Raw genomic sequence first — 27,839 nt, forward strand, 5'->3', positions numbered from 1 at the left:
CTGGATGATGTTAAGCTTCCAAAGTGTCATTGGACCTGCACTTATCCAGGTAATATCATAGATACCATGTGTTCCCGGTGTTTGCTGAGAGTTAATGTTTTTGTTTCTTTTTTTAAAAATATATTTCGAATGCCCAATTCATTTTTTCCAATTAAAGGGGCAATTTAGCGTGGCCAATCCACCTAGCCTGCACATCTTTTGGGTTGTGGGGCAAAACCCACACAAACGCGGGGAGAATGTGCAAACTCCACACGGACAGTGACCCAGAGCCAGAATCGAACCTGGGATCTCGGCGCCGTGAGGCAGCAGTGCTAACCACTGCGCCACTGTGCTGCCCTGCTGAGAGTTAATGTTGACTAGACCACTGGGGAGAACTCTCAACAGTTCTGTGGTAACTTTCATGGTGCTGCTGTGATCCACAGACATAGGCGCTCAAATAGAAACCCAAGGTGCTCAGTACATTTTATTGAAGCATTGCTCTATTGAAAGGGGCCAGAGAATAAACACATAGTCCATATCTCTACATTCCGATCAATCAGGTTCCACTGCACTCAAAATCACATATTAGGCTTCCTTTCATGATCACACATCGACAAAGAATGCACCATAACCTGTTGCTTGTAATGTGCAACAAACACCCAGTGAGAGGGGGGAAAACCAAGTAATTTGTTGTGCTCCAAGGAAACCAGGCCATCCACAAGTTGGCTACACAGAACTCGGTAAATTTAAAATAACCGCTATCTCTGATTATATTCTCCTGGCTACATTTTCTTTTACTTTATGCAGAAGAAGCCAACACTGGAAATCGAAGGGCTGGGCTGATCAGTTTGTGAAATTAAAGCAAATCAACTGTTTTAAGGAGCTGAATGTGGTCTCATTATACTTGGACAACTCTGTGCAAAGCAGAGGAATGGAGCCTGGACAATGCTGACAGATAGAACCCAGTCTCTGGACCTCGACTCGGGCTTCCCCAGACTTGAGCACACAATCCAGGCAGACACTCCTGGCCAGCGCTGAGGGTCAGTCTTTCTGGTGAGGAGCTCATCTACCCCTCTCAGATGGACATAAAAGATCAGAAGTCACCATTTCTAAGATAGCGGAGAGGTTCTCCCAGCGTCCTGACAAATATTTATCCCTCAACCAATTTCACTAAGACAGATGATCTGCTCATTGATAACATTAGCACTTGGTCATTATCGTTGGCATTAGAGCAGGTGCCGCCCCCAACAGCAGCCTGTGGAGCATTGATTAAAAACCACAGTGGTACACCAGGGAATGAACAGCATTACCACGTCTGTTCAGTTTGCAGGTCCTACGGTAGCACAGTGGTTAGCACTGTTGCTTCACAGCACCAGGGACCTGGATTCGATTCCCAGCTTGGGTCACTGTCCATGCGAAGTCTACACGTTCTCCCCGTGTCTGTGCGGGTTTCCTCTGGGTGCTCCAGTTTACTGCCACAAGTCCCAGAAGATGTGCATTCTAAATTCTCCCCGAGTACTTGAACAGGTGCCTACTGTGGCAGCTAGGGGATTTTCACAGCAAACATTACATCAAATCTCTCTCCAGTCTTCAAAAGCATAACATTTTACAGTTAAATTATATCACTGAATTTATTCAACTATAACTGAATAAGCCCATGAGGAACAGACACATAATCTAGTTCAACAGTCACAACTGACATCATTCCCATTCCAATAACAGTGGGCAAAATGGACTTCTGGGTGCGGCTATGCAGAGCTAGGTCGCATATTCGGTAGCTCCCGCTTGGAATGGACTTTTGGGCTCTTTTACAGGGCCCCCACGGCAATTGTTTGCCATTTCCCGGTGTGGGAAGAAGACTGCAGCATTCCCCTGACAGTGTCCCCCAGGAATGTTGTCTTTTGGTTACCAGACCCGGCAGAAACAGTAAAAGATTTGGCTTGAGCTGCAGGAATAGACAAAAGCCTCTTCCAGCATGTAGGCGTGAGAAGGGCAAGCTTAAAGCTGCAATCTGACTTGAGGGCCTCTATCAAAGGAGAATTCTAGCAGCAGAGGGAACAACTGTGAAAAGATCTACCAAGGCCATTGAAGAAGCGGGGACGAGGCTTCCGGTGGCAGCCATGGAGGAGTAGGTCGCGCATTCGGCAGCTCCCGTCTGGAACCGACTCTCAGACCTTTTTCAGGAGTTTCCATAGACTTTTTGGGGCAGACTGGTGAAGCGAACACTGCCAAAAGGATTCCCTCTCGACTTCCGGTTGCGGCTATGCGGAGCTAAGCCGCACAATTCGGCAGCTCCCGCTACCACGGACTTTCGGGCTCATTAGAGGAGCCCCAACGGAACTTTTTTTTTTTTTTTTTCACGCAACCCGTGGGGAAGGGGAGAGGTCCCCCTCCAACTTCTATGAAATGGACCAGAAGTGTAACGGCCAAAGGGGCGGCACTGGAGCAACGGGAGAAGCGAGGGAAAGAAAACAAAATGGCGGCGGCCAGGGACAAAGGGTAGCTGCAGGAGTTCATCAAGCGCTGCTTCGAGGAGCAGCGCTAGGAGATGCGCATGGAGATGTTGGCACCTATGCTTTTGGCAATTGAAGGACTCGGGATCACCCAGAAGGCCCACGAAGCAAAGATCCAGGAGGTACAGAAAAGAGTCAGTCAGAACGAGGACGAGCTCGTGGGCCTAGCGGTGAGAGTGGAGCAAAACGAGGCGCTACACAAGAGGTGGGCGGGAAGACTCGAAGAATTTGAGAACAGGTCGAGGAGAAAGAATCTGCGAATCCTGGGTCTCCCTGAGGGAGTGGAGGGGGCTGATGCCGGGGCATACGCGAGCACGATGCTCAAGGCGATGATGGGCACGAAGGCCCCTTCGAGGCCGCTGGAGTTGGACGGGGCACATCGGGTGCTGGCGAGGAAGCCCCAGGCAAATGAGCCGCCAAGGGCGATGGTGGTGAGGTTCCACCGGTTCACGGACAGAGTGTGGGTCCTGAGATGGGTAAAGAAGGAGCGGAGTAGTAAGTGGGACAATGCAGAGATCCGAATATACCCGGACTGGAGCACAGAGGTTGCAAAGTGGAGAGCGGGTTTCAACCGGGCCAAAACGGCGTTGTACCAGAAAGAAATGAAATTCGGAATGCTGCAGCCAGCGCGACTGTGGGTCACATACAAGGGCCAACACTATTACTTCGAAACGCCTGAAGAGGCGTGGACCTTTGTACAAGCCGAAAAGTTGGACTCTGACTGAGGGTTTGTGAGGGTGGGGGGGGGATGTTTGAGGTTTGATGTGTGATGGTTGTTGTATATAGGGGGTCAATCACACGCAGGAAATATTACATGGGCCGGGGAGAGAGACTAGGCCGCGACAGGAGCTGCGCCAGAGGGGCGGAGCGGGCTTTGGAAAGCGCGGGGTGTTTTCCCGCACGCGGGAAGAAAGGAGGGAAGGGGAACGAAGGAATGCACATGGATTGGGAGACTCCCACGCGGGGAGGTCAATGGGACGGCGGGTGAAGCCGGGGTCAGCTGACTTATGGGAGTGACATGGGGGGGGGGGGGGGGGAGCAAAAAAGCTAGACAGGGGTCTAGCGGGTGGGAGGGGAGGGGGGCAGTGGGAGGGGGAGAGGGTTGCTGCTGCACTGGCCGAAAGGGAATGGGACACAGAAGAGGTGGTCGGCACGGGGGTCCCCCCTCTGGGGGACTGGAGGGTGAGGGAGGCATGGACACGGGACTGGCCCAGAAAAGGAGATGGCTAGTCGGTGCGGCGGCGGAGGAGGGGGGGGGGGGGGGGGAGCCCCTCCAATCCGGCTGATAACGTGCAATGTGAGGGGCCTGAATGGGCCGGTGAAGCGGGCTCGAGTGTTCGCGCACTTAAAAGGGACTGAAGGCGGACGTGGCCATGCTCCAAGAGGCACACCTGAAGGTGGCGGACCAGGTCAGGCTAAGAAAGGGATGTGTAGGACAGGTATTCCACCCGGGACTGGACGCGAAGAATAGAGGGGTGGCAATATTGGTGGGAAAGCGGGTGTCATTTGAGGCCAAGACTATTGTAGCGGACAATGGAGGGCGATATGTAATGGTGAGCGGTAGGCTGCAAGGGACGTGGGTGGTGTTGGTAAACGTATACGCCCCGAACTGGGATGATACAGGATTCATGAAGCGCATGTTGGGGAGCATTCCGGACCTGGAGATAGGAGGCCTGATAATGGGAGGGGACTTCAATACAGTGTTGGATCCAGCACTGGACCGCTCCAAATCAAGGACTGGAAAGAGGCCGGCGGCGGCCAAGGTACTTAGGGGGTTTATGGATCAGATGGGGGGGGGGGGGGGGGGGGGGGGGGGGGGGGAGGGAGTGGACCCATGGCGGTTTGCAAGGTCGCAGGCCAGGGAATTTTCTTTCTTCTCCCATGTACACAAAGCCTACTCCCGGATAGATTTCTTTGTTCTGGGTAGGGCGCTAATCCCGAGGGTGGAGGGGACGGAGTATTCGGCCATAGCCGTTTCGGACCATGCCCCGCACTGGGTGGAACTGGAGCTGGGAGAGGAGAGGGACCAACGCCCATTGTGGCGGCTGGATGTGGGACTGCTGGCGGACGAGGTGGTGTGTGGGAAGGTGAGGGGGTGTATCGAAAGGTACTTGGAGGCCAACGACAACGGGGAGGTGCGGGTGGGGGTGGTATGGGAGGCGTTGAAGGCGGTGATCAGGGGAGAGCTAATCTCCATTAGGGCTCATAGGGAGAAGACAGAGGGGATGGAAAGGGAGAGGTTAGTGGGGGAGATTTTGAGAGTGGACAGGAGATACGCAGAGGCCCCGGAGGAAAGATTACTTGGGGAAAGACGACGGCTCCAGACGTAGTTTGACCTGTTGACCACAGGGAAGGCGGAGGCACAGTGGAGGAAAGCGCAGGGGCCGACCTACGAGTATGGGGAAAAGGCTAGTCCGATGCTGGCACACCAGCTCCGTAAGAGGATGGCAGCGAGGGAAATAGGGGGAGTCAAAGATGGAAGGGGAGCCACGGTTCGGAGTGCGACAAAAATAAACGAGGTGTTCAAGGCATTCTATGAGGAGCTGTACAGATCCCAGCCCCCAGCGTGGGAAGAGGAGATGAGACAATTCCTAGATCAGCTGAGATTCCCGAGGGTGGAGGAGCAAGAGGTGGCTGGTTTGGGGGCACCAATTGGGTTGGAGGAGCTGAGCAAGGGTTTGGGGAGCATGCAGGCAGGGAAGGCCCCGGGACCGGACGGATTCCCAGTGGAGTTCTACAGGAAGTACACAGACCTGTTGGCCCCGCTACTGGTGAGGACCTTTAATGAGGCAAGAGAGGAGGGGACCCTGCCCCCGACAATGTCGGAAGCGACAATTTCTTTGATCCTAAAGCGGGACAAGGACCCACAGCAATGTGGATCGTACAGGCTGATCTCACTCCTCAATGTGGATGCAAAGTTGCTGGCAAAAGTGCTGGCCACGAGGGTCGAGGACTGTGTCCCAGGGGTAATCCACGAGGACCAGACGGGATTTGTAAAGGGCAGGCAACTAAACACCAATGTGCGGCGGCTCTTAAACGTGATAATGATGCCATCGGACGAGGGAGAGGCGGAGATAGTGGCAGCTATGGATGCGGAGAAGGCCTTTGACCGAGGAGAGTGCGAGTACCTCTGGGAGGTAGGTTTGGGTTCGGGGTAGGGTTTATCAATTGGGTTAAGCTCCTTTACAGAGCCCCGATGGTGAGTGTAGTGACGAACCGGCGGAGGTCGGAGTACTTTCGACTGTACCGAGGGATGAGGCAGGGTTGCCCCCTGTCCCCCCTGTTGTTCGCATTGGCGATCAAACCATTGGCCATGTCATTGAGGGAGTCTAATAAATGGAGGGGGGTGGTCCAAGGGGGAGAAGAGCATCGGGTGTCGCTATATGCGGATGACCTGTTGCTGTACGTGGCGGATCTAATGGAGGGGATGGTGGAGGTCATGCAGACTCGAAGGGAGTTTGGGGAGTTTTCGGGCTATAAGCTCAATGTAGGGAAGAGTGAGCTCTTTGTATTACAGGCGGGGGACCAAGAAAGAGGGATAGGGGACCTACCGCTGAGGAAGGCGGAGGGGAGCTTTCGGTATCTGGGGATCCAGATAGCCAGGAGTTGGGGACCCTACATAAACTGAATCTGACGAGGTTGGTGGAGCAAAATGGAGGAGGATTTCAAAAGATGGGACACGTTACCGTTCTCGCTGGCGGGTAGAGTGCTGTCGGTCAAAATGGTGGTCCTTCCGAGGTTTCTGTTTGTGTTTCAGTGCCTTCCCATCATGATCATTAAGGCCTTTTTTTTAAGAGAGTAGGCAGGAGTATTATGGGGTTTGTGTGGGTGAATAAGACCCCGAGAGTAAGGAGAGGGTTCCTGGAATGCAGTAGGGACCAAGGAGGGTTGGCACTGCCAAACCTGGGGAGCTACTACTGGGCAGCAAATGTGGCGATGATCCGCAAGTGGGTTATGGAGGGAGAGGGGATGGCATGGAAGAGGATGGAGATGGCGTCCTGTAAAGGAACGAGCCTGGGGGCGTTGGTGACGGCACCGCTGCCACTCTCGCCGACAAAGTATACCACGAGCCCGGTGGTGGCGGCAACGCTAAGGATCTGGGGCCAGTGGAGACGGCACCGGGGTGCAATGGGAGCATCGGTGTGGTCCCCGATCAGGGGTAACCACCGGTTTGTCCCGGGGAAGATGGACGGGGGGTTCCAGAGTTGGCATCGGGCGGGGATTGGAAGAATGGGGGACCTGTTCATCGACGGGACGTTTGCGAGCCTAGGGGCACTGGAGGAGAAGTTCGAGTTACCCCCGGGAAATGCCTTTAGATATATGCAGGTGAGGGCTTTTGTGAGGCGACAGGTGAGGGAATTCCCGTTGCTCCCGGCACAAGAAGTTCAAGATAGGGTGATCTCGGGTGTATGGGTCGGGGAGGGCAAGGTGTCGGAAATACACCAGGAGTTGAAAGAAGAGGGGGAAGCGCTGGTAGAAGAGTAAATGGGAGGCGGAGCTGGGGGAGGAGATCGAGGAAGGTCTGTGGGCTGATGCCCTAGGTAGGGTTAATTCCTCCTCCTCGTGTGCCAGGCTCAGCCTGATACAATTTAAGGTGGTCCACAGAGCGCACTTGACAGGGGCGAGGTTGAGTAGGTTCTTTGGGGGAGGACAGATGTGGAAGGTGCTCAGGGAGCCCGGCGAACCATGTCCATATGTTTTGGTCATGCCCTGCACTGGAGGGGTTCTGGAGAGGAGTGGCGGGAGCAATATCTCAGGTGGTGAAAGTCCGGGTCAAGCCAAGCTGAGGGCTAGCAATATTTGGAGTAGTGGACGAACCGGGAGTGCACGAGGCGAAAGAGGCCGGCATTCTGGCCTTTGCGTCCCTTGTAGCCCGGCGAAGGATCTTGCTAATGTGGAAGGAGGCCTGGATAAATGATATGGCTGGGTTCATAAAGTTGGAGAGGATTAAGTTCGCCTTGAGGGTCTGCGCAGGGGTTCTACAGGCGGTGGCAACCGTTCCTAGACTATCTCGCGGAGCGTTAGAGGAAGGTCGGTCAGCAGCAGCAACCTTGTGGTGGGGGGGGGAACGGACTGCCTGGGAGAGTGGATGAGCAAGGGGGGGGGGGGGGTTATTGTTTGTAAGGGAGAAAAATTGTGTTAAAAAACTTTAATAAATATATATTTTTTAAAAACAGTGGGCAAAATAATAAAAAGATCACAAATCAAAGAGACACATTAATTTCTGATCAAACTAATCATGGTTGTTCAGGAATTTTAAACTGATCAGTTTGTGCTCCGAGTGTTACAGGGATTTGCTGGATTCCCGCTATTCCAACACTCCCAGTCATGTGCAAATAGAATTGTGCACAACATAGTTTAGTTTTGAATGATAGCTGTCAATCAACACTGTGAAACTTGTATCAACACTGTACACAAGTCAGTTTTTTTTAAAAAATAGCTCATGAACAGTAAATGGATTTAAGAGGGACAGTCACAAAAAGCTACTGGGTCTCAAATATGCCAAACTGCCAGACCCAGCTCTCCATTCAGCACAATCCCAACATTACCAAAACCCTCAACAACCGAACAGTTGATTCAGTAAAAGGATTGCTTCATACTGGTTGTAATTATACTGTGGTTAAAGGAAGCAGTGGCATACCACTCGCTGGAACATGATCTGGACAGCTACCAAGCATGGAGATCAAACCTGTATTTCATGCCTTTTATTTGATTTTACATAAATGTATTTATGGAGTTAAAACAGGTGTTGTCCTTGCACACAAAAGGAATATAATGGATAGTTTAAAGGAAAAACAATGTTGAAGTTACTTTTGCGGCTGGACGCTGGAGGTTATTCCTTGCAGACTGACGACAATGCTACAATCAATTATGATAAAGGAGTTAGGATAAGGTGGGCATTCATTAAGCAAATTGTCCATTCACTCACATCTCCCCAAAGAAGGTATACTGGTTTGATGGGACCCATCTCATCCCCACCACCAAAGCACATCAGGCCGAGCACAGCTCCATGTAAAAGAGATCTCAATCAGCCTATATTTGTGGACCTAATTGGCAGGTCTCAGATATTCCCCAGTTCAGGAATGGTCCCAAACACGGAACTGAAGACTTCTTCACTACTGGAGGCAGTAACAACCACCAATTGGAGAGCATTCTTTCTATCTGCTATCGAGTGGACCCGATTGGCCAGGCTCAGATATTCCCCAATTCAGGAATGGGTCCAAACACAGAACTGAAGACTTCTTCACTATTGGAGGCAGTAACAAACACCAATTGGAGGGCATTCTTTCTATCTGCTATCGAGTACATACCCATAATTAAATTACCGAGTTATTTGAAGGTCTTTCTGCTTCAGTATGTTACTTCAGCTGGAGATAAATCGGATTCAGTAGTTTAGCCTGCACACATCTCTGGTGGTTATTTTCAGCCTTTGTAGGAGGTGGAGAGGATGGCTAGCATCGTATGTATTCACCAGTTAATGGGTTAGTTTCTAAATCTGGGCACACTAACCATAGGCTGTGTTGAATAAAAATGCAGGCTTCAATTCATTGGAAATGAATTGCTACTTTGCTGGGAACATGAAACCAAGCATTGGTAAACAGCTTGCAATTGTCTCAGACTGCTGGCCAGAATTCAAGCTGACTGGCTACACTCCAGAATGGCATGAACACAATGTGTCAAACAATTGTGTAACTTCAGAATCCTTCACCCCTACCTCCCATTAACAGCAATGACAACTGGCACAAAGAGTTGTGGGTTCGTGCCTAACCAGATATTGGTGAGGGTCACAATGTTGGAAGCACAATCTTCCAGAGAGATTTGAACCAAGATCACATTGAAGTGGGTCAAGTGAACATTGAAAATCCCAGTGGCAAAATACAGATCAGTTGACTGATGCCATTGGGAGTTAGGGTAATCTGACAGGTCATTAAACTTTGTAATTAAGAGACCGAACTTCAAAAAGGTATGGCTGTGAAAAATATTTGACAAAAAGGTTCCAAAACAGCAAAAGCTTCAAAAAAGCCACAGTTGCACAATGGTCAAAGTGCACCTTACTCTAAATTACCTCATAACTAGAAACATTAGTCTTTGTCCCCCTAAAATTGGATTGTGCCTGAAGAGCATTTTGATCAACGCCAGATATACAGGTCTATTACTATAACACTTGGGTACAGGACTAGTGGGGACAGGTCTGTTGTTTGAGGTGAAAGCAATTTGAAAGGAATTAATAATAGTATATTGGGTTCAATCCCGGCCCAGGGCCACTGTCCATGTGGAGTTTGCACATTCTCCCCGTGTGTGCGTGGGTCTCACCCTCACAACCCAAAGATGTGCAGCGTAGGTGGATTGGCCACGCTAAATTGCCCCATAATTAGAAAAAAAGAATAGGGCACTCTAAATTTTAAAAAAATATATCTCAAATGTCGTGGTTTCTGATTTTGATCTAAAATTGATTGATATTGATACATCGATGACAGGAGGGAGTTATAAATTTCAAGAAAAGAATGCTGATACTTAACCTCCATCCAGGAGGAGAAATACGGAGGCCTCGTATGGGGTATACCGAATTCAAGTGAATGAAGTGAGCCATTTACAAGAACACAAACTCATGAATTTCAATGCAAGTTTGAATGTCAATGCAGCAATTCGCCTAATGATTAATTTAAAGCATTAATGAAGCTCCTCCTTTCAAAGCAGAAGTAGCCAGATTCAACTCGCATCACTCGTGCCCGTCAGTGTGAGCAGCTTTAGCACCAGAGACTGGGGGCTCTTGGACCATCACCCTGTAGGTTACAGAACCTCAAGTGCATATCAGACTACTTTTTCAACGTAACGGGAGGCAGCGAGTTCCTGATTCCCATCGTGCCTTGGGCGAAAAGACTACTCCACAAATCCTTCCACCAATTACTTCAAATTTATGCGCCCAGTAATTGACTTCTCTGCTAAAGGAAAACACCATCCAAGCCCCTCATAATATTATACATCTCAATTAAATCTCCCCTCTGCCTACTGTGCACCAAGGAAAAAATAATAATCCAGCCTATACAATTTTTCCCCATCGCTAAAATTTTCCATACCTGGCAACATCCTTAAATATCCACTGCACCCTCTGTCACAAGATCCTCATCTTGTGGTGACCAGAACTGTATTCCATACTCTTGTGGTCTGACAAAATGTTTTAGTCCGTTCTTGCAGAATCTCGTCCTCTAAATATCTGGGTCACAGTTAATAAAGGAAAATATTCCTATGGTCTTCTGAAGGAAATCTTTTTAAATTGCTCACCGTCTTCCGAGTTTCTATCAGGAAACAAACTGCTCCCCAACCAGGCTCAGAATATCCACAGGGTGAAGGCAGTAAAGGAAATAAAGTGTGCTCTGCTGTACCCAGCAACTCTTTTCCTTTTTAAAAAAAATTTAAAGTACCCAGTTCATTTCTTTTTCAATTAAGGGGCAATTTTAGTGTGGCCAATCCACCTACCCTGCACATCTTTGGGTTGTGGGGATGAGACCCACTCATACATGGGGAGATTGGGACTTCCGGTGGCGGCTATGAATGAGTAGGTCACACATTTAGTGGCTCTGGACCTTTTCCCCCGATTTTTTGTCGGATTTGATTCAGAAAATGGAGGCAATTGTGAAGAAGGATCCTACTTCAGTGCATGGAGAGGCGGACCAGAAGTGCTCACAAAGGAAGAAATAGACAAACAGAGAAGGCTTGAGCTGAGGCTGCAGCGGGAGAAAGCATGGCGGACGACCGGGGTCCTGGCTTGACGACCCAGTGGTTGACGGAGCAGCTGATGCAGTTTATTCAGGAGGGCTTCGCCAAGCCGAAACAGGAATGCTTGGACCCGATTAAGGAATCGATTGCACGGCCGGAACTTAAGACTGGATGCCCAGACCGGGCGATCCAGAAAGTGGAGAAGGCACGGACTGAGCAGGAGGAACACCAAACAGCAGTGGAGTTGGTGGTGGGGATGCTGAGAGACCAGCGGAAAAATCTCTTGGAGAAGGTGGAGGACCTAGAGAATAGGTCCCGCCGGCAGAACTTGAAATCGTTGGTCTCCCAGAGGGGTCCGAAGGAGCGAACATGCATAGCAGGCATGTTCGAGAAGTTACTGGGGGATGGGAAGTTCTCCCGACACTTGGAGGTGGACCGGGTTCAGAGCGCTCGCGAGGAAGCGCCCCCCCCCCCCCCCCCCCCCCAGGGAAATGGTGGTGAGATTCCACGGGTACTTGGACAAGGAGTGTATTTTACGGTGGGCCAGCAGACACGGAGCTGTAAGTGAGAGAACAGCATCCTGCGTATATACCAGGATCTGAGTGCGGATGTGGCCAGAAGAAGAGCAGAGTTCAACCAGATAAAGTCGACCCTTTTCAAGAAAAAGGTTAAGTTAAGACTGCTGAGGGATGGCATGTGGCGCAGTGGGTAGCACTGGGACTGCGGTGCTGAGGACCCAGGTTCGAATCCCGGCCCTGGGTCACTGTCTGTGTGGAGTTGGCACATTCTCCCCATGTCTGCGTGGGTTTCACCCCCACAACCCACAGATGTGCAGGTTAGGTGGACTGGCTACACTAAATTGCCCCTAAATTGGAAAAAAAGTTAAAAATAAAATAAAATAATTGGGTACCCTAAATTTTAAAAAAAAGTTTGGACTGATGTATCCGGCCCGTCTTTGAGTCACTTATGAGGAGCAACATTTTTCCTTTGAGTCGCCCGAGGAAGCGATGGACTTCGCTTGAAGGAAAGGGCTGGTGGCGGAGGTATTTTAACTTTGCTGCAGCGCTCATGTTAAAAAAGTTTCTTGTTTTTTGGACGTTAATTGTGATGACTTCTGCATTGATTTGGGGCCTGCTGCAGAGCTGTGTGAGTTAAAGTTTGCATTTGCACTGATGGGGGATGGAGGTGTGAATGTTAGATGTTGGGTCTTCAGTTTGATTTTTTTTTTTTTGTTTATTTCGGGCAATTGGGAAAAGGAACAATAGGTGGAAAAATGTCTGGCGCCATGGACGGGGGCCACCAAGCTAGCTGGGCGGGCTAGTTCACAGAAGCGCAGTGGGGGGTGAGCAGATGTTGTGCTTGTTGAAGGGGGTGGTTTGCATAGTGCTGTTACTCGGGGGGGGGGGGGGGAATATTCTGCTGAGTGAGGGACTTTTGCTGTGGGACAAAAAGGAGGTCGGGGGCGGAGGCTGCCTGGGAGCTGGAGACTGCCCCAAGAAAGGTGACGGCTGATCGGCAAGGGGGGGGGGGGGGGGGAAAGAGAGAGAGAAAGAGAGCCCCCCAACCAGGCTGATCACATGGAACGTAAGAGGGCTAAATGGGCCGGTTAAGAGGGCGCATGTGTTTGTGCATTTGAGGAGACTGAAGGCGGACGTGGCAATGTTACAGGAGACGCACCTTAGAGTAACTGATCAGATTAGATTAAGGAAGGGATGTGTCAGGCAGGTTTTTCACTCGGGGCTGGATTCCAAGACTAGAGGGGTCGCAATCCTGATTAACAAGCGAGTGTCATTCGAGACGAGAAGAATAGTTGCAGATGTGAGAGGCCGTTACATTATGGTTAGTGGGAAGCTGCCAGTGGTTCTAGTGAATGTGTACGCGCCAAATTGGGATGATGTGGAATTCATAAAGAGGATGTTGGGGAAGATCCCGGACCAGGATTCGCACAAATTGGTCATAGGGGAGTGGTGGAGGGAGACTTTAACGCAGTCATTGACCCAGGGCTAGACCGGTCGAGCTCAAGGACAGGCAGGGTGCCAGTAATGACAAAGGAGCTAAAGGGGTTTATGAAGCAAATGGGGGGGGTGGACCCATGGCGATTTGGGCGGCCGAGAGTGAAGGAGTTCTCCTTCTACTCATGTGCATAAAGTGTACTCCCGGACTGACTTTTTTATCCTGAACAGGGCTTTACTGACGGGGGTAGTGAACACTGGGTATTCAGCGATCACAATCTCGGATCATGTCCCGCACTGTGGTGACCTGCAGGTGAGCAAGGAGTGTGGCCAACACCCGCACCGGAGACTGGAAGTTGGACTTTTAGCGGACGAGGTGGTGTGTGGGCGGGTGAGGAAATGTATCCAGAACTACTGGAAGTTAATGACACAGGGAAGTCTCAGCTGCAATGGTCTGAAGGCGGTGGTTAGAGGGGAGCTGATCTCGATAAGGGCCCACAGGGAGAAGGCAGACAGGGCAAAAACGGACCAATTGATAAGGGAAATACTACAGGTCCATACTACAGGTCCACAGGAGGTATGCGGAGACTCGAGAGGCAGGGCTTTTAAGGGAACGGCGGAGGTTACAGGCAGAGTTTGGCTTGTTAACTACAGGGAAGGCGGTGGAGCAGCTGAGGAAGGCGAGGGGGGGCGATTTATGAATATGGAGAGGAGGCCAGCAGAATGCATGCGCAGCATCTCAGAAAGAGGGAGGCAGCCAGGGAGATTGGGAATGTAAGGGACAGGGATGGGAACCTGGTCGGAGATTCAGCAGGGTTAATAAGCAGGTTGTATGAGTCGGAACCCCCAGCTGGCCCAGAGGGGATGACACAATTCTTAGGGGGCTGAGGTTCCCGAAGGTGGATGAAGAGTTGGTAGGAGGGCTGGGGGCCCCGATCGGGTTGGAGGAAATAGCAGATGGGCTGAAGACCATGCAGTCAGGTAAAGCCCTGGGACCGGACAGGTACCCAGTGGAGTTTTATAAAAAGTTCTCTGGGATACTGGGGTCGCTGTTGATGAGGACATTTAATGAAGCAAGGAAGAGAGGAGTGCTTCCCCCGACGATGTCACAGGCCACTATCTCATTGATCCTGAAGCGGGATAAGGACCCGGAGCTATGCGGGTCCTACAGACCGATCTCCTTACTAAATGTAGACGCCAAACTGTTGGCCAAAATCTTGTCCTCTAGGATTGAAGACTGCGTTCCGGACGTGACTGGAGGGGACCAGACGGGATTCATTAAGGGTAGGCAGTTGGCGGCCAACGTAAGAAGGTTGCTGAATGTGATCATGATGCCCCCAGAGGGTAGGGACGTGGAGGTAGTGGTCGCAATGGATGCAGAGAAGGCATTTGAATGGGTGGAATGGGAATATCTGTGTAGGTACTGGGGCGGTTTGGATTTGGACGGGGCTTTATTGACTGGGTCAGACTGATGTATCAGGCTCCCGTGGTGAGTACATCGGACTATTTTAGGCTGCACTGGGGGACAAGGCAGGGATGCCCCCTCTCCCCACTGCTGTTTGCGCTGGCCATGAGCCACTGGCAATTGCGTTGAGAGCCTCAAGGGGCTGGTAGAAATTATGAGGATTCTGGAGGAATTGACCCTTTTTACGGGTTATAAATTGAACATGGGTAAAAGTGAGATGTTTGCGATCCAGGCAAGGGGGGAGCTGCCGTTTAGGGTGGTAGGGGGAAGCTTTCGGTACCTAGGCTTCTAGGTGGCGCGGGAATGGGAACGGCTACACAAGCTAAATCTTGCCTGACTAGTCGACCAAATGAAGGAAGATTTCCAAAGGTGGGATGCACTCCCGTTGTCACTGGCTGTGAGGGTGCAGACAGTGAAAATGACGGTCCTCCCGAGATTCCTGTTTGTCTTTCAGTGTCTCCCCATCTTTATTCCACGGTCCTTTTTTAAACGGGTCTACAAGGTGATCTCGGGCTTTGTATGGGCGGGTAAGACCCCACAGATAAAAAAGGGGAGGCTGGAGCAAAGCCAGAGGAGGGCGGGTTGGCGCTGCTGAACTTTAGTAATTATTATTGGGCGGCGAATATAGCCATGATTAGGAAGTGTGTGTGTGTGTGGGGGGGGGGGTGGGGGGCGGAGTATAGGCGGCATCATGCAAGGGCACTAGTTTGGGAGCATTGGTAACGGCATCTCTGCCGTTCCCGCCGGCACGGTACTCCACCAGCCCCGTGGTAGTAGCGACCTTGAGAGTCTGGGAGCAAAGGAGGAGACATGTGGGAGCGGAGGGAGCATCGGACTGGTCTCCAATCTGCAATAAGATCGTTCACCAGGCCCATATGACAGTGGCCCAGATGAGCAGGTTCTTTGGGGTAGAAGATAGGTGCACAAGGTATGCAAGAAGACCAGCAAACCATGTTCATATGTTCTGGGCATGCCCGAAGCTTAGAGGATTCTGACTGAGGTTTGCGCATGTCATGTCCAAGGTGTTAAAAACAAGGGTGGCACCGAGTGCAGAGGTGGCAATTTTCAGAGTGTCTGAAGACCTGGGAATTCAGGAGGAGAAAGGGGCAGACGTTCTGGCCTTTGCTTCCCTGGTAGCCCGGAGATGGATACTATTAGCTTGGAGGGACTCAAAGCCCCCAAAATCAGAGATCTGGCTAACTGACATGGCTAGCTTTCTCTGTTTGGAGAAAATCAAGTTCGCCTTGAGAAGGTCACTGGTAGGGTTTTCCAGAGGTGCAAGCCGTTCGTTGACTTCTTTGGGAAAAATTAACTGTCAGCAAAAGAGGGAGGGTTGAGGTTTAGTTTAGAGTAGGGGGTTAGTAAAGGTGGGACCTGTGAGGGTGGAAGACCGCTTTTGCACTATGTTTATATTTGTATGTACATTGTTTCTTCTGTTGCTGTTATAAAACCACAAATACCTCAATAAAATGTTTATTTTTAAAAAAAAAAGACACGGGGAGATTGTGCAAACTCCACACGGACAGTGACCCGGGTCCTCGGCACCATGAGGCAGTAGTACTAACCACTGTGCCACCATGCTGCCCTGTTCTACCCAGTAATGTGGACTCACTCCTAACTTACTGCCTCAGTGTCATGCTTTCCTCATTTCTCAATAGGAATCAATCCTGTGAACAATGAGTGAATAGTAAATGCAGTTTTTTGCTATGTATCCAACATGGCAACTATGCTGGGAATGCCCAGGTATCTCTTACTGATAAAATGTGACAGCCACTTGGCATACAGTCAGACCCACAAGCTGGAACATAGTAACAAGTAGATAATCTGTTTTCATAGAATCTAGTGCAGACAGCGGCCATTCGGCCCATCGACTGCACCGGCCTTTGGAAAGGGCATCCTACCAAGCCCACACCTCCACCCTATCCCTGTAACCCCACCTAACCTTTTTGAACACTGAAGACAATTTAACATGGCCAATCCACCTAACCTGCACATCTATGGACTTAATGATGTTGTTTTGAGGGATGAATATCAGTCAGGACACCAGGGAGAATTCCATTGCTCATCTTTGAAGTAATGCTGTAGAATCCACTTAAGAGGAGAGACATAGCCTCAATTTTACTTCACATTCAGAATACAGCAGTGTAGACGGTGCAGCACTCCCTCAGTACTGCACTGTAATGTCAGCTTGGATATTATGCTCATGGCTCCAGAGGGGGATCCACAAACTTTAAGTAATCATTTTCAAGTGACTGGTGCTAAAAATGCCATTTTTTCCCCCTCCTAACATAGACAATAAAATACTGAGAGAGATGGTGCTTTACAGAATGATCAATAAACAAGATCCAGTAGGAAGCACCTACTGACACTGTTGAGCAGCAGCTCTAGTGGGTCTAATCAGATTGTGATCCCACTTCAATAAGCCTGCAATTAGCTGTTCCACCACACATCTGTCTATCCAATTGGTAGTTTTAGCATTTGCTGCACACACACTAACTTCAATGCCTGGAGTAATAGTCCAGCTGTGGTCATCCAATACATATCTGTACAATAAATACACAGCTACTGTACAATCTTGTGAATATCAGAATCCCGACAGTGCAGGAGGCCATTCAGCCCATTGAGACTGCTCCACCCCTCCAAAAGAGGACCCCACCCAGACCCCTGCCACCCCGTATCTCTGGACTGTGGGAGGAAACCAGGGCACCCAGGGGAATCCCACGCAGATGCGAGGAGAATGGGCAACTCCACAGTCACCCAAGGCCAGAATTGAACCTGGGTGCAGTGAGGCAGCAGTGCTAACCACTGTGCCTCACGTGCATGTGCAGAAGTATGAAAGATTCACTTGTGATCATACCAGCTCTGTTGATATGCAGGATTACTGCCCCTTCCGCACTTTTGCCGGGGGGGGGGGGGGGGGGGAATACCAGCAGAAAACAGTCCCCCCTCTATCCAGACTACATGGAAACGCGTAGCATTGTTGGTCTCACGTTTTCTCCACTACAAAGTAATGCAGGACAGGATTTCCTGTGCCAGTCCCTTCTGTGACTTCCACTGAAATCCCCTTCCCTTATCCCCAGATTGCAGTGGGCTGCTGCTGCCTGCTCGGACCCTATCAGTAGAGTCAGAAGCTGCAGCCATGTTCCGAGCTGACACATGAGCCCTGCTGTCTCAACACCTGGCACACAAGCTACTCGAGCACTTTGTTCAGCAGCAGACTGGACTAAGTGTCACAGAGAAGCGAAGTGAGTGACCCTGGCCTCTTGGCCAGTGCAAACAATTAGCAGGGCCCTGTGACGCGCAGGCGCCAACCCGCCATCCACTGCCCCTATTCCCAAAGCCTTTAACCTCCGTTCGTGGCTCAACAAGTAAACTGCTCCAGATTAGAGCTTTCAGGACAGCCTCAGAGAAGAGCGACGGCGTCAACCAACCTATCCACTTGCTGTAAAAACCCGCCCTGAGGACCCCTACCCCAGAAGTGGGCAGTGCCCACTTCTAAGGACACCCCTGCCCCAGGGGCAGTGCCCAGCCCCCTTTGGCCAGGCCGCCTGCCTCCTCACCTTCTCGCTGCTGCTCTGAGACACAGTGTCGGCCGCTTTGGGCTGGGCTGCCGGAGTTTTCTCCTCGAGTTCCTCCTGCTGCCCCTCGCCCGGCTCCGTATCGGGGATGCCGTCGTCGACGTACTCCTCCTTGCACACCAGCCCCCGGGCCCTCAGCAGCTCGTCCGTCTCCCTGTCCACCACCAGCAGCCGGGTCTGCTCGGCGACCGCCTTGATCTTCTGCACCACTTGCTGGTGATTGTCCTGCTCCACATTGTCCCCGTTCACCTGGACCACTTTGTCCCCGGGCCGCAGCCCGGCTCGCTCGGCCGGGGAGGCCGCTTCCACCAGGCGGATGAACTGGCCGCTCTTCCCTTTCTCCCCGTGCAGGTGGAAGCCGTATCCACTCGAGCCTTTCTCGATGACACAGAGCCGGGGCCGGAGTTGCTCCTTGGTCATGGTGTTACCCACTCCTCCCCAGCGGTAGCCTCTCGCTCGGGGATACTCTGTATCTGGGTGTCGGGGTTACTCTGTATCGAGTTTCGGGTATACCCAGTGTCAGGGTTACTCTGTATCGAGTCTCGGGGCCGGGACTTGACAAACTGCAACAAACTATCCGCGCAGCCCAAATCAGCCACCTCCTCCTCCCCTTGACTGACAGCTCAGCCATCCAATCACCGACAGCACCGCTCATTCCCCCAGCCAATCGGCGCTGTCCTCTGGCTGGCCCCGCCCCCATATTTAATATTTATTCCACGTTGCCCTCGGGATTTGCTTCATGTCCTGACGTGTGAAATCTTTGTATTCGATCATAAATTTAATGCATTTGGGGGGTGGGGGGAAGAGGTGATAAATTCCACGTTGCATATACTTTTTCTTTAAAAATGCCAGGGCTTCAACTTGCAAAAAAAAAAGAGGCGGCATTGCACACTGGAAGAATATTTGCAAAGCCCAGCCACGGTCGCACGGCAACCTGTTGATTGACAGGTCTGAGTGAGGCTGCAACGTGAAAGTTTGGGGAAAGTTTAGAAAAAAAAACACTACTATCATTAGCTCAATAACGTGTTTTCCAGTCCGGGCTGTATCGACAATTCTAAAACAATGCTGCAGCGATACACGGGCAAGAACAACACTGAGTGAAAACCCATATATAAATAGTCTGATATTTTCATCTCCCTTTTCATGCTGCAGATGCTGGCTCCTGCTGGTTGGTGAATGTACTTTGCAGAATTTGCAAGATTTATTTTCAGGGCGCGGGATTGTCTCGGGAAAACTTTGAGTTTTGGCATTTTACTCAAAATAATTTAAAACATGTTTGATATATCCGGACAAATTTATGTAAATGTACTTCCTGTGGGAAAACCGGGGGCATGAGAGACGGGGTGGGAAACGTCAAACTATCATTGGAGCAAAAGTATTGGGAAAACCTAATATTACCAGAGGGGGACTTATTTGGGGGACCAATGCTCCGCCCGCTGGTGATATGGTGGCCCCCGCCACAATGATGTCGAGCCCTGCCCACAATTACTTCTCTGCCCACCTCTTGGCTCCTGTGGCGATGCCCCCATCCTCAACGACCACGTCTGCTCCTGGCTGGCTGCCGCACGACAGCAGCGCTTGCCTGTCCTTCACACCTCCCAACTACTGCTCTGCTCACCTCGCAGGTGGTCGATGACAACCACATTTGCTCCTATCTGGCCTGTTGGTTTTGTCCTTTTTGGTTGGTTGGTTGTCCTCCCACGTCCTGCCCTAGAGATTGAGTCACCCTGCTACTTCCCTAGTTGGCTGGTGCTTCCTCCTCACCTCGCTGAAGGCTTCGTAGGTGCGCACCCTGATGTTGGTTCGGCGACCTCACTTTTGCCTCACGCTGCCCACCAGACAAAATACCAGAAACCTGGCTGCTGCTTTGCACCTTTACTCAACTAAAGTTCAGAAACTTTGCTCTAATTCAGGAGATCCATGTACTAACTGCTCTCACTCTCCACCACCTTTCAGCATCTGGCAAACTGTTTTCCCGCTCGCAAGGGGAGTCCAGCAATCAGAGCCTGATGTTGTTCTGAGGCCCACCGAGCCTATCGGCAAATTTAGAGCTACAAAGGCTCTGGCTGGTGTTCCCACTACAACATTCCCCAATCCCTATGGGACCCCCACCTCCCCATTGGCCGTGCCATGGGCTGCAGCACTGTGTGCTTCATTGAAAGTCCGCCGCTGAATATGACTGAAGGCTGACAAGTCCACTGGACCAGATGGCCTCCATCCTAGGGTCTTAAAAGAAGTGGCTGAGAGATATTTCATGCATTGGTTGTAATTTTCCCAAATTCCCTCTCTCTCTATCTTCAGGCACTGTGCCCTAAGAGGGTGTTTGTTGGCCAACTGTCACTTATTTTAAAGGATTGTCACTTACTTTTACATTTTGTCCCATGTCCCTTTCAATGACAGTCTTTCAGAGCCTGAGCCTGGGAGTGAATCTCCATTGAGTGATTTGAGCGGGACTCCAAGTCTGTGAGTTGGCCAGCAGAGTCTACAAGATAAATGGTAATATTTGGTTACTTTAAACTCCCTCCCCATCCCCCACTCTTATGATCACCAGCAACCCCCTCTCATTCCCAGAGTCAAAGTGAACATTATTTTCACAGAATCACAGAATTGTTATAGCGGTGAAGGAGTTAATAAAGGAAAATGTGCCTCTGAAGGAATTTTTAAAAATTATTCACTGTCTTCATTGGTTCTATCAGGAAACCTCTTGGTCTCGTTCCTTTCACAAGTGGGAACAGTTTCTCCCGAACTACTCTGTTCATACCATTCATGCTTTTGAATACCTCTTACCAAATCTCTTCTCGGTCTTCCTTCCTCCAAGTAATATAGTCTTAACTTCTCCAGTCTATCTCCATAGGTTTGTCATGAGAATGTCACTTTAAGAAATGGCAGTCTGCTAAAGTTACTGCAGTGATGTCAGAGTGTGGGTGGAGCTGAGCTCTGGCTCTGCTTTTTTAGTTTCACTTTGAGAAAAGCTTGGCTGTGTCTGTGTTTTTTAGGTTTTGTTTCAGTGTTGGAGCTGCAGTCAGCCACAGAAGGTGTAATGTTGTTCCCTCTGCCATGGAAAGACTATCTCTAGATCATTTGGTGAATTCAGAGTGATAACTGTTCTCAGTAATGAATTTAAACCTGATGTGCTTCTGTTAAAATATTTTTTTAATGTCTTATGGATGTTAAAAGGAAAGTAAGGACTACTTAGTGTTGTATTCTTTGGGGGTTGTATTTGAATTGATGGTTGCGAAGATGTTCACTGTATGTTTTAAAAAGGTTAACTTGAGTTCATAGAATAAACATTGTTTTGCTTTAAAAAATACTTTTTGATTTCTGCTGTACCACACCTGTGGAGTGGGCCGTGTGCTCCCCATACCACAATCTAGTAAAAGTTGTGGGTCAGGTGAACTCCATGATACACTTTGGGGTTCTCTAAACCCTGGCCCATAATAAGTTCCTCAACCTTGGAACTATTCTTGTAAACCTCTACTGCAGTCTCTCCAATGCCTTCACATCCTTCCGAAAATGCAATGCCCAGAACTGTATACAATACTCCAACTGAGGCCGAACTAATGACTTGTATAAGTTCAACAGAACCTCCTTGCTTTTGTACTCTATGCTGCTATTAACAAAGCCGAGGATACCATATGTTTTATGAACTGATTTCTCAACCTGTCCTGACACCTTCAATGGCTGATGCACATATACATCCAGGTTCCTCTGCTCCTGTACCTCCTTTAGAGTTGCACACTTTATTTTATATTGTCTTTCCATCTTCTTAACAAAATGAATTACCTCACATTTCTGCATTGAACTTTATCTGCCATTTGTCTGCCCATTCCACCAACAAGTCTATGTCCCCTTGAAGTTCTACATTGTCCTCCTCAGTTCATAATGCTTCCAAGTTTCGTATCATAATCACAAATTTTGAATTTGTGTCTGATATACTGAGGTCCAGGTCATTACTATATCGGAAGAGCAAGGGACCCAACACTGACCTCTGGTTAACTCCCCCACAAACCTTCCTCCAGTCTGAATAACATCTGTTAACCATTACTTTGTTTCTTCTCACTCGGCCAATTTTATATCCATGTTGTTACTGTTCTTTTTATTCTATGAGCTATAACTTGGCTCATGTTGTGAGGCACTGTATCAAATGCCTTTTGGAAGTGCAGTACACCACATCAACAGCATTGCCCTTGTCAACTGTCTCTGTTAGCTCTTCAAGAAACTCTAGCAATTTAGTTGAACACAATTTTCCCCGAAGAAATCCATGCTGGGTTTCTTTAATTAAACCACATTATTCCAGGTGACTAGTGATTTAGTCCCAAATTATTGTTTCTGAAGTTACCACACCACCAAAATTAACTGACTCACCTGTAGTTGCTGGGCACACCATTATGCCTTTTTTTAAACAAGGGTGTAACGTTTTGAATTCTCTAGTCTACTGGCACCACCCCTGAGTCTAAGGAAGACTAAAAAATTATGGCCAGTGCCTCCACAATCCGCACTCTCACTTCTCACACTATCCTTGGATGTATCACATCTGGTCCTGGGGCCTCATCAACTGCAAGTACAGACAGCCTAACCAATACCTCCTCCTTATCAATTTTAACCCCTCTAATGTCTGAATTACTGTCTTTTTCAACTTGGCCTGAGTAGTACCTTCTTCCTTGGTAAAAACAGATGCAAAGTATTAATTTAATACCTTGGCTATGCCCCTTCCTCCATGTGTAAATTCCCTTATATGTTAGCTGTCTGCCGCTTTTCATAACCCCCTTTTTGCTCTTCTTATTTGCTTTCTCTTCCCTCTGAACCTTCTCTATCCAGCCTGGTTCTCAGTTGTATTTTCTACCTGACACCTGTCATAGCCACACCATCATTTCTTCATCTAAATTTCTATCTTTTGGTCATCCTGGATTTGTTTGACCTACCTTTCCCTAGCGAGGAAATACACCTTGGGCGGGATTCTCCGACTCCCCGCCGGGTCGGAGAATCACTGGGGGCGGCGTGAATCCTCCCCCGCCGGCCGCCAAATTCTCCAGCACCGGAGATTCGGCGGGGACGGGAATCGCACCGCGCCGGTGCCCACCCCCCCCCCGGCGATTCAAGGTCCGCGATGGGCCGAAGTCCTGCTGCTGTAATGCCGGTGTGAATTAAACCACCTCCTTTACTGGCGGGACCAGGTGGCGCGAGCGGGCTCCGGGGTCCTGGGGGGAGGCGCGGGTCAATCTGGCCCTGGGGGTGCCCCCACGGTGGCCTGGCCCTCGACCGGGGCCCACCGATCCGCGGGCGGGCCTGTGCCATGGGAGGACTCTTTTACTACGCGTCGGCCGTGCAGGTCTCCACGATGGCCGTCGCATAGGTGACCCCCCCCCAGCGCATGCGCGGGGATGACGTCAGCATCCACTGACGCTCCAGCACATGCGCGGACTTCCGCCGGCCGGCGGAATCCCTTCGGCCCCGGCTGGCGTGGCGCCAAGGGCCTTCCACGCAGCCGGCGGGACGGTAACCACTCCGGCGCGGGCCTAGCCCCTCAAGGTGAGGGCTTGGCCCCTAAAGGTGCAGAGAAATCCACACCTTTGGGGCGGCCCGATGCTGGGGTGGTTCACGCCACACTATCCCGCCGGGACCCCCGCCCCGCCGGGTAGGGGAGAATCCCGCCCCTAAACTGTGCCTGAATTATTTCTTCTGTGAAGGTAGCCCATTGTTCAGTTCCTATTTCTCCTACCAATCTTTGATTCCAATTTATTCGACCCAGATCCATTCTTATTCCATTGAAGTTGGCTTACCCCAGTTAATTATTCTTACTCTGGATTGTTTTTTGTCCTCTTTCCTTTTCCATAGTCAGCCTAAATGTTATGATGCAATGATCATTTTCCCCTAAATGTTCTCCTACATACATTTGATCCCATTGCCTGTATCATTTCTAAGAACCAAGCCTAGCAATGCTTCCTTTCTCATTGGGCTGAAAACATATTGCTGAAGAAATCTATCCTGAACACACTCTAGGAACTCTTGCCCCTCTGCCCTTTATACTACTCACTACTACTATCCCAATCAATATTCATAATTAAAGTCCCCCATTATAACTACTCCATAATTGTTGCTTCTCTGTAATTTCCATGCAAATTTGTCCCTCTAGATCCTTCTCACTAGTTGGTGGCCTGTAGACTGCACCGAGCAGTGTAATTGCCCCTTTTGTTCCTGAACTCTAGCCAAATTGATTCTGTCCTTGACCCCTCTGGGACATCGACATCCTCTTTCTCCAGCAGTTCTCTCCTTTATCAACATTACCACTCCTCCCCCTTTTCTTCCTTTCCCATCTTTCCTGAACATCAGTATCCAGGAATGGGCGCATGGTGTCGCAGTGGTTAGCACTGCTGTCTCACGGCGCCGAGGACCCGAGTTCGATCCTGGCACCAGGTCATTGTCCATGTGGAACAAAGAAAGAACAATACAGCGCAGGAACAAGCCCTTCGGCCCTCCAAGCCTGCACAGGTCATGATACCACTCTTGGCCAAAACCCTCAGCACTTCCTAGTGCCGTATCCCTCTATAACCATCCTATCCATGTATTTGAAAGAACAAAGTTTTGCACATTCTCCTTGTGTCTGCGTGGGTCTCACTCCCACAACCCAAAAGATGTGCAGAGTGGGTGGATTGGCCATACTAAATTGCCCCTTAATTGGAAAAAAAATTAAAAATCTATATCCAGGAATATTTAACTTCCTGCCCTTCTTTGAGCCAGGTCTCTGTTATCACCTCAACATCCTATTTCCACATGGCAATCTGCACCTGTCACGCACCAATCTTATTTACCACACTCCGTGCATTCACACATGCACAGTAACCCTGATTTCGATTTTATTACTTTCGCCCTTACTCTGACCCCCACATATTATCTATTCCCTACTCTAGTGCTATCTATCTCTCCAAGTATGTTGTGCACCTTGTTCTCCTGCTCCCCACATCCCAGAAAAGTTAGTTGAAACCCTCCCCAACAGCACTGGCACAATACCCTTCAAGGAACTCGGACCCAGCTCGATTTGAATGCAGCCCATCTAGCCTATACCAGTCCCATCTACCCCAGAGCTGGTCACAATGTCCCAAGAATCTAAGAATTCACCTGCTATAAGCTAACATTATTAATTATACGTTTTCAGAATATGAACACACAATTGCGAGGCATCTGCAGCTTTGGTCCAACCGACTCTAACATGTGCAATCTGACCTTTGACCACCCAGGTCAGTTGACCCCATGTGGTACAGAGTGTATCATATTGTATCTAATACTGGAGTCCACAACCACTAATTACCTTTTTATCATGACACTCGTGACATTTCACAGAAGCTTATTTAACAAAACAAATGGACAAAATTAGGCAAAATCAGGAAAGACTATCAAAAAACTTAGTTGAAGAGATGGTTTTAAGGAGGATCTTTTGTGCATCGCCAACTATAATTGCTCCACCATTGGTGTGTCTGCCTTCAGTTGCCTGGGCCCAAAGCTCTGGAATTTCTTCCCTAAACCACTCGCTTTCCTCTTTTAAGACATTCCATAAAACTCCACACTTTGCCCAAGGTATTGGTCATTTGACCTGACATTGCCTTTCCTCGGTGTCATACTTTATTATATCATTTTCCTGGGAAATGCCTTGAAGCAATTCACTATGTTAAAGTTGCTATATCAATGTAATTTGTTGTTGAAGAAATGGAGGGGTTTAAGAACCCCATTCCAGAACATGAGACCGAGACAATTGAGGACAACGTTTGGGTGGAGAGAGGGGAATGCACAAAAGGTTCAAGCGAGTGAAATGGAGAGTTCAGGATGGCTTAAAAGGGTGCGGGAATTTAAAGGGGAAGATGGTGGGTAATGTCACTGGACTGTTAATCTCGAGGCTTATGCTCTGAAGACATGAGTTCGAATCCCAACATGGCAGTTGGTGGAGTTTACATTTAATTAGTTGAATTTAATTATTTCAACTAGTCTCTGTAATGGTGGCCATGATAACTAGCATCAGTTGTTGTAAAATCCCATCTGGTTCACTCTGTCCTTTAGAGAAGGAGATTTGCTGTCCTAACTCGGACTGGCCCACATGTGACCAAGGGTCCACAGCAATGTGGTTGCATCTGAAATGGCTGAGCAAGCCACTCAGTTCAAGGGAAATTAGTAATGGGCAACAAATGCTGGCCTTGCCAGTGACACCCAGATCTTGTGAAAGAATGAAGAATAAAGGATGGGTGGAAAAACTGTTAAGGAATTTTTAAGAAGTGGCCAGGAATTTTAAATTTGAGATGTTGCTGGACTGGGAGCACAGGGGTGATGGGTGTAAATTTAGTTATGCAACAGTTTTGGATGAAGTTAACAGAGGAAGCATCTGAAGTCTGGTGGCTGCTTCTAAACCTCTGACTGAACTAATCAGAACACTGAGTTTCAAAAAACAAAAACATCTAACAAAAGTACCCCGTCCTTCAAGAACCACAATCACTGCCTTCAAGCCTTGCCATCAGGAAAAAAACTCAGTGTAACAATAGTCTGCAAGCTCCCTCTCCAGGAACATTCTGAAATAGGTAGAGCTGTGGAAGACAGGCCTCAGAGGACAAAAAACCCCTGCCGGCCACATCTAGCCTGGGCCTCTTGATGGCTAACATCCCAGATGTGGGAGTAGCATGAGGAGGCTGCTCCCTCCCCCTGCATTGGGTGGTCAAAAGATCAGGAGGCAGGGCGGCACAGTGGTTAGCACTGCTGTCTCACTGTGCCGAGGTCCCAGGTTCGATCCCGGCTCTGGGCCACTGTCCGAGTGGAGTTTGCACATTCTCCCTGTGTTTGCGTGGGTTTCGCCCCCACAACCCAAAGATGTGCAGGTTAGGTGGATTGGCCACGCTATATTGCCCCTTAATTGGAAAAAATTAATTGGGCACTCTAAATTTATTTAAAAAAAGATCAGGAGGCCAGAACTGAAATATAACCAGAATTAGAGAAACAGGCTGTTCAAATAGAGACAGCTGGGCTGAAAGCTCTCCATGTACACACGCAACACAGATTCACCCAGGCTGCAGAAATTACAGGTGGTTTGAAGTGCATGAAGTAACTAAAGAATCTATTAGCTGGGACTCCTCCGTGCAACTATCCACTCCAGTGGATAACCACAAAGACAGCCTGAGGCACAAGCAATTTGACTTAAAGACGAAAGTTGAATCCAAACTGAGGCTTTATTGGTATCAGATGTGTGGCCTCCCACAGCAGCTGACGAAATGGCTGCGAGCTGGAGGACATGCATATTTATACCCCACCTCCTGGGCGGAGCCAGCAGGCAGGGGCCACAGGCGCACCTGTAGTGCAGGTTCTACCGTACAACCTCTAATATAAGTACAACAGTGGTTTACCACATTCACCCCCTGTTAAAATTGAGTCCGGTAGGGGTGGTGGATAACTATATACAATCATGATTTTAATATTTACAGAGAAAAACAAATGTCTCTTGGCGTCCGGTGGACCGGTCAGAGGTTCAGCCGGTTCGGGGCCTTGATGGTCCTTTCAGAGCGACAAAGTGGTGACGACGATGTTGGTGCTGACCTGGTCGAGGGTGACTCCGGGAGTGAGCCAAAATCCTCTTCATCGACGGGCATGGGCAGGCGGAGGA

The 27,839-nt window shown here is 49.6% G+C and overlaps 1 protein-coding gene across 1 annotated transcript in view; it reads right to left on the minus strand.

The window, feature by feature from the left end:
• LOC140395446 (Na(+)/H(+) exchange regulatory cofactor NHE-RF1-like) overlaps positions 1-18,797 on the minus strand; it is a 132,643-nt gene extending 113,846 nt beyond the window's left edge. The window contains exon 1 of the mRNA XM_072483212.1: positions 18,188-18,797. Within this exon, the coding sequence (XP_072339313.1) occupies positions 18,188-18,625 (438 nt within the window). The 5' untranslated portion in view covers positions 18,626-18,797. The remainder of the gene's footprint in view (positions 1-18,187) is intronic.
• Positions 18,798-27,839: the final 9,042 nt, after the last annotated feature.

Source organism: Scyliorhinus torazame, chromosome 18 (genome assembly GCF_047496885.1).
Source record: "Scyliorhinus torazame isolate Kashiwa2021f chromosome 18, sScyTor2.1, whole genome shotgun sequence".
Lineage (NCBI taxonomy): Eukaryota > Metazoa > Chordata > Chondrichthyes > Carcharhiniformes > Scyliorhinidae > Scyliorhinus > Scyliorhinus torazame.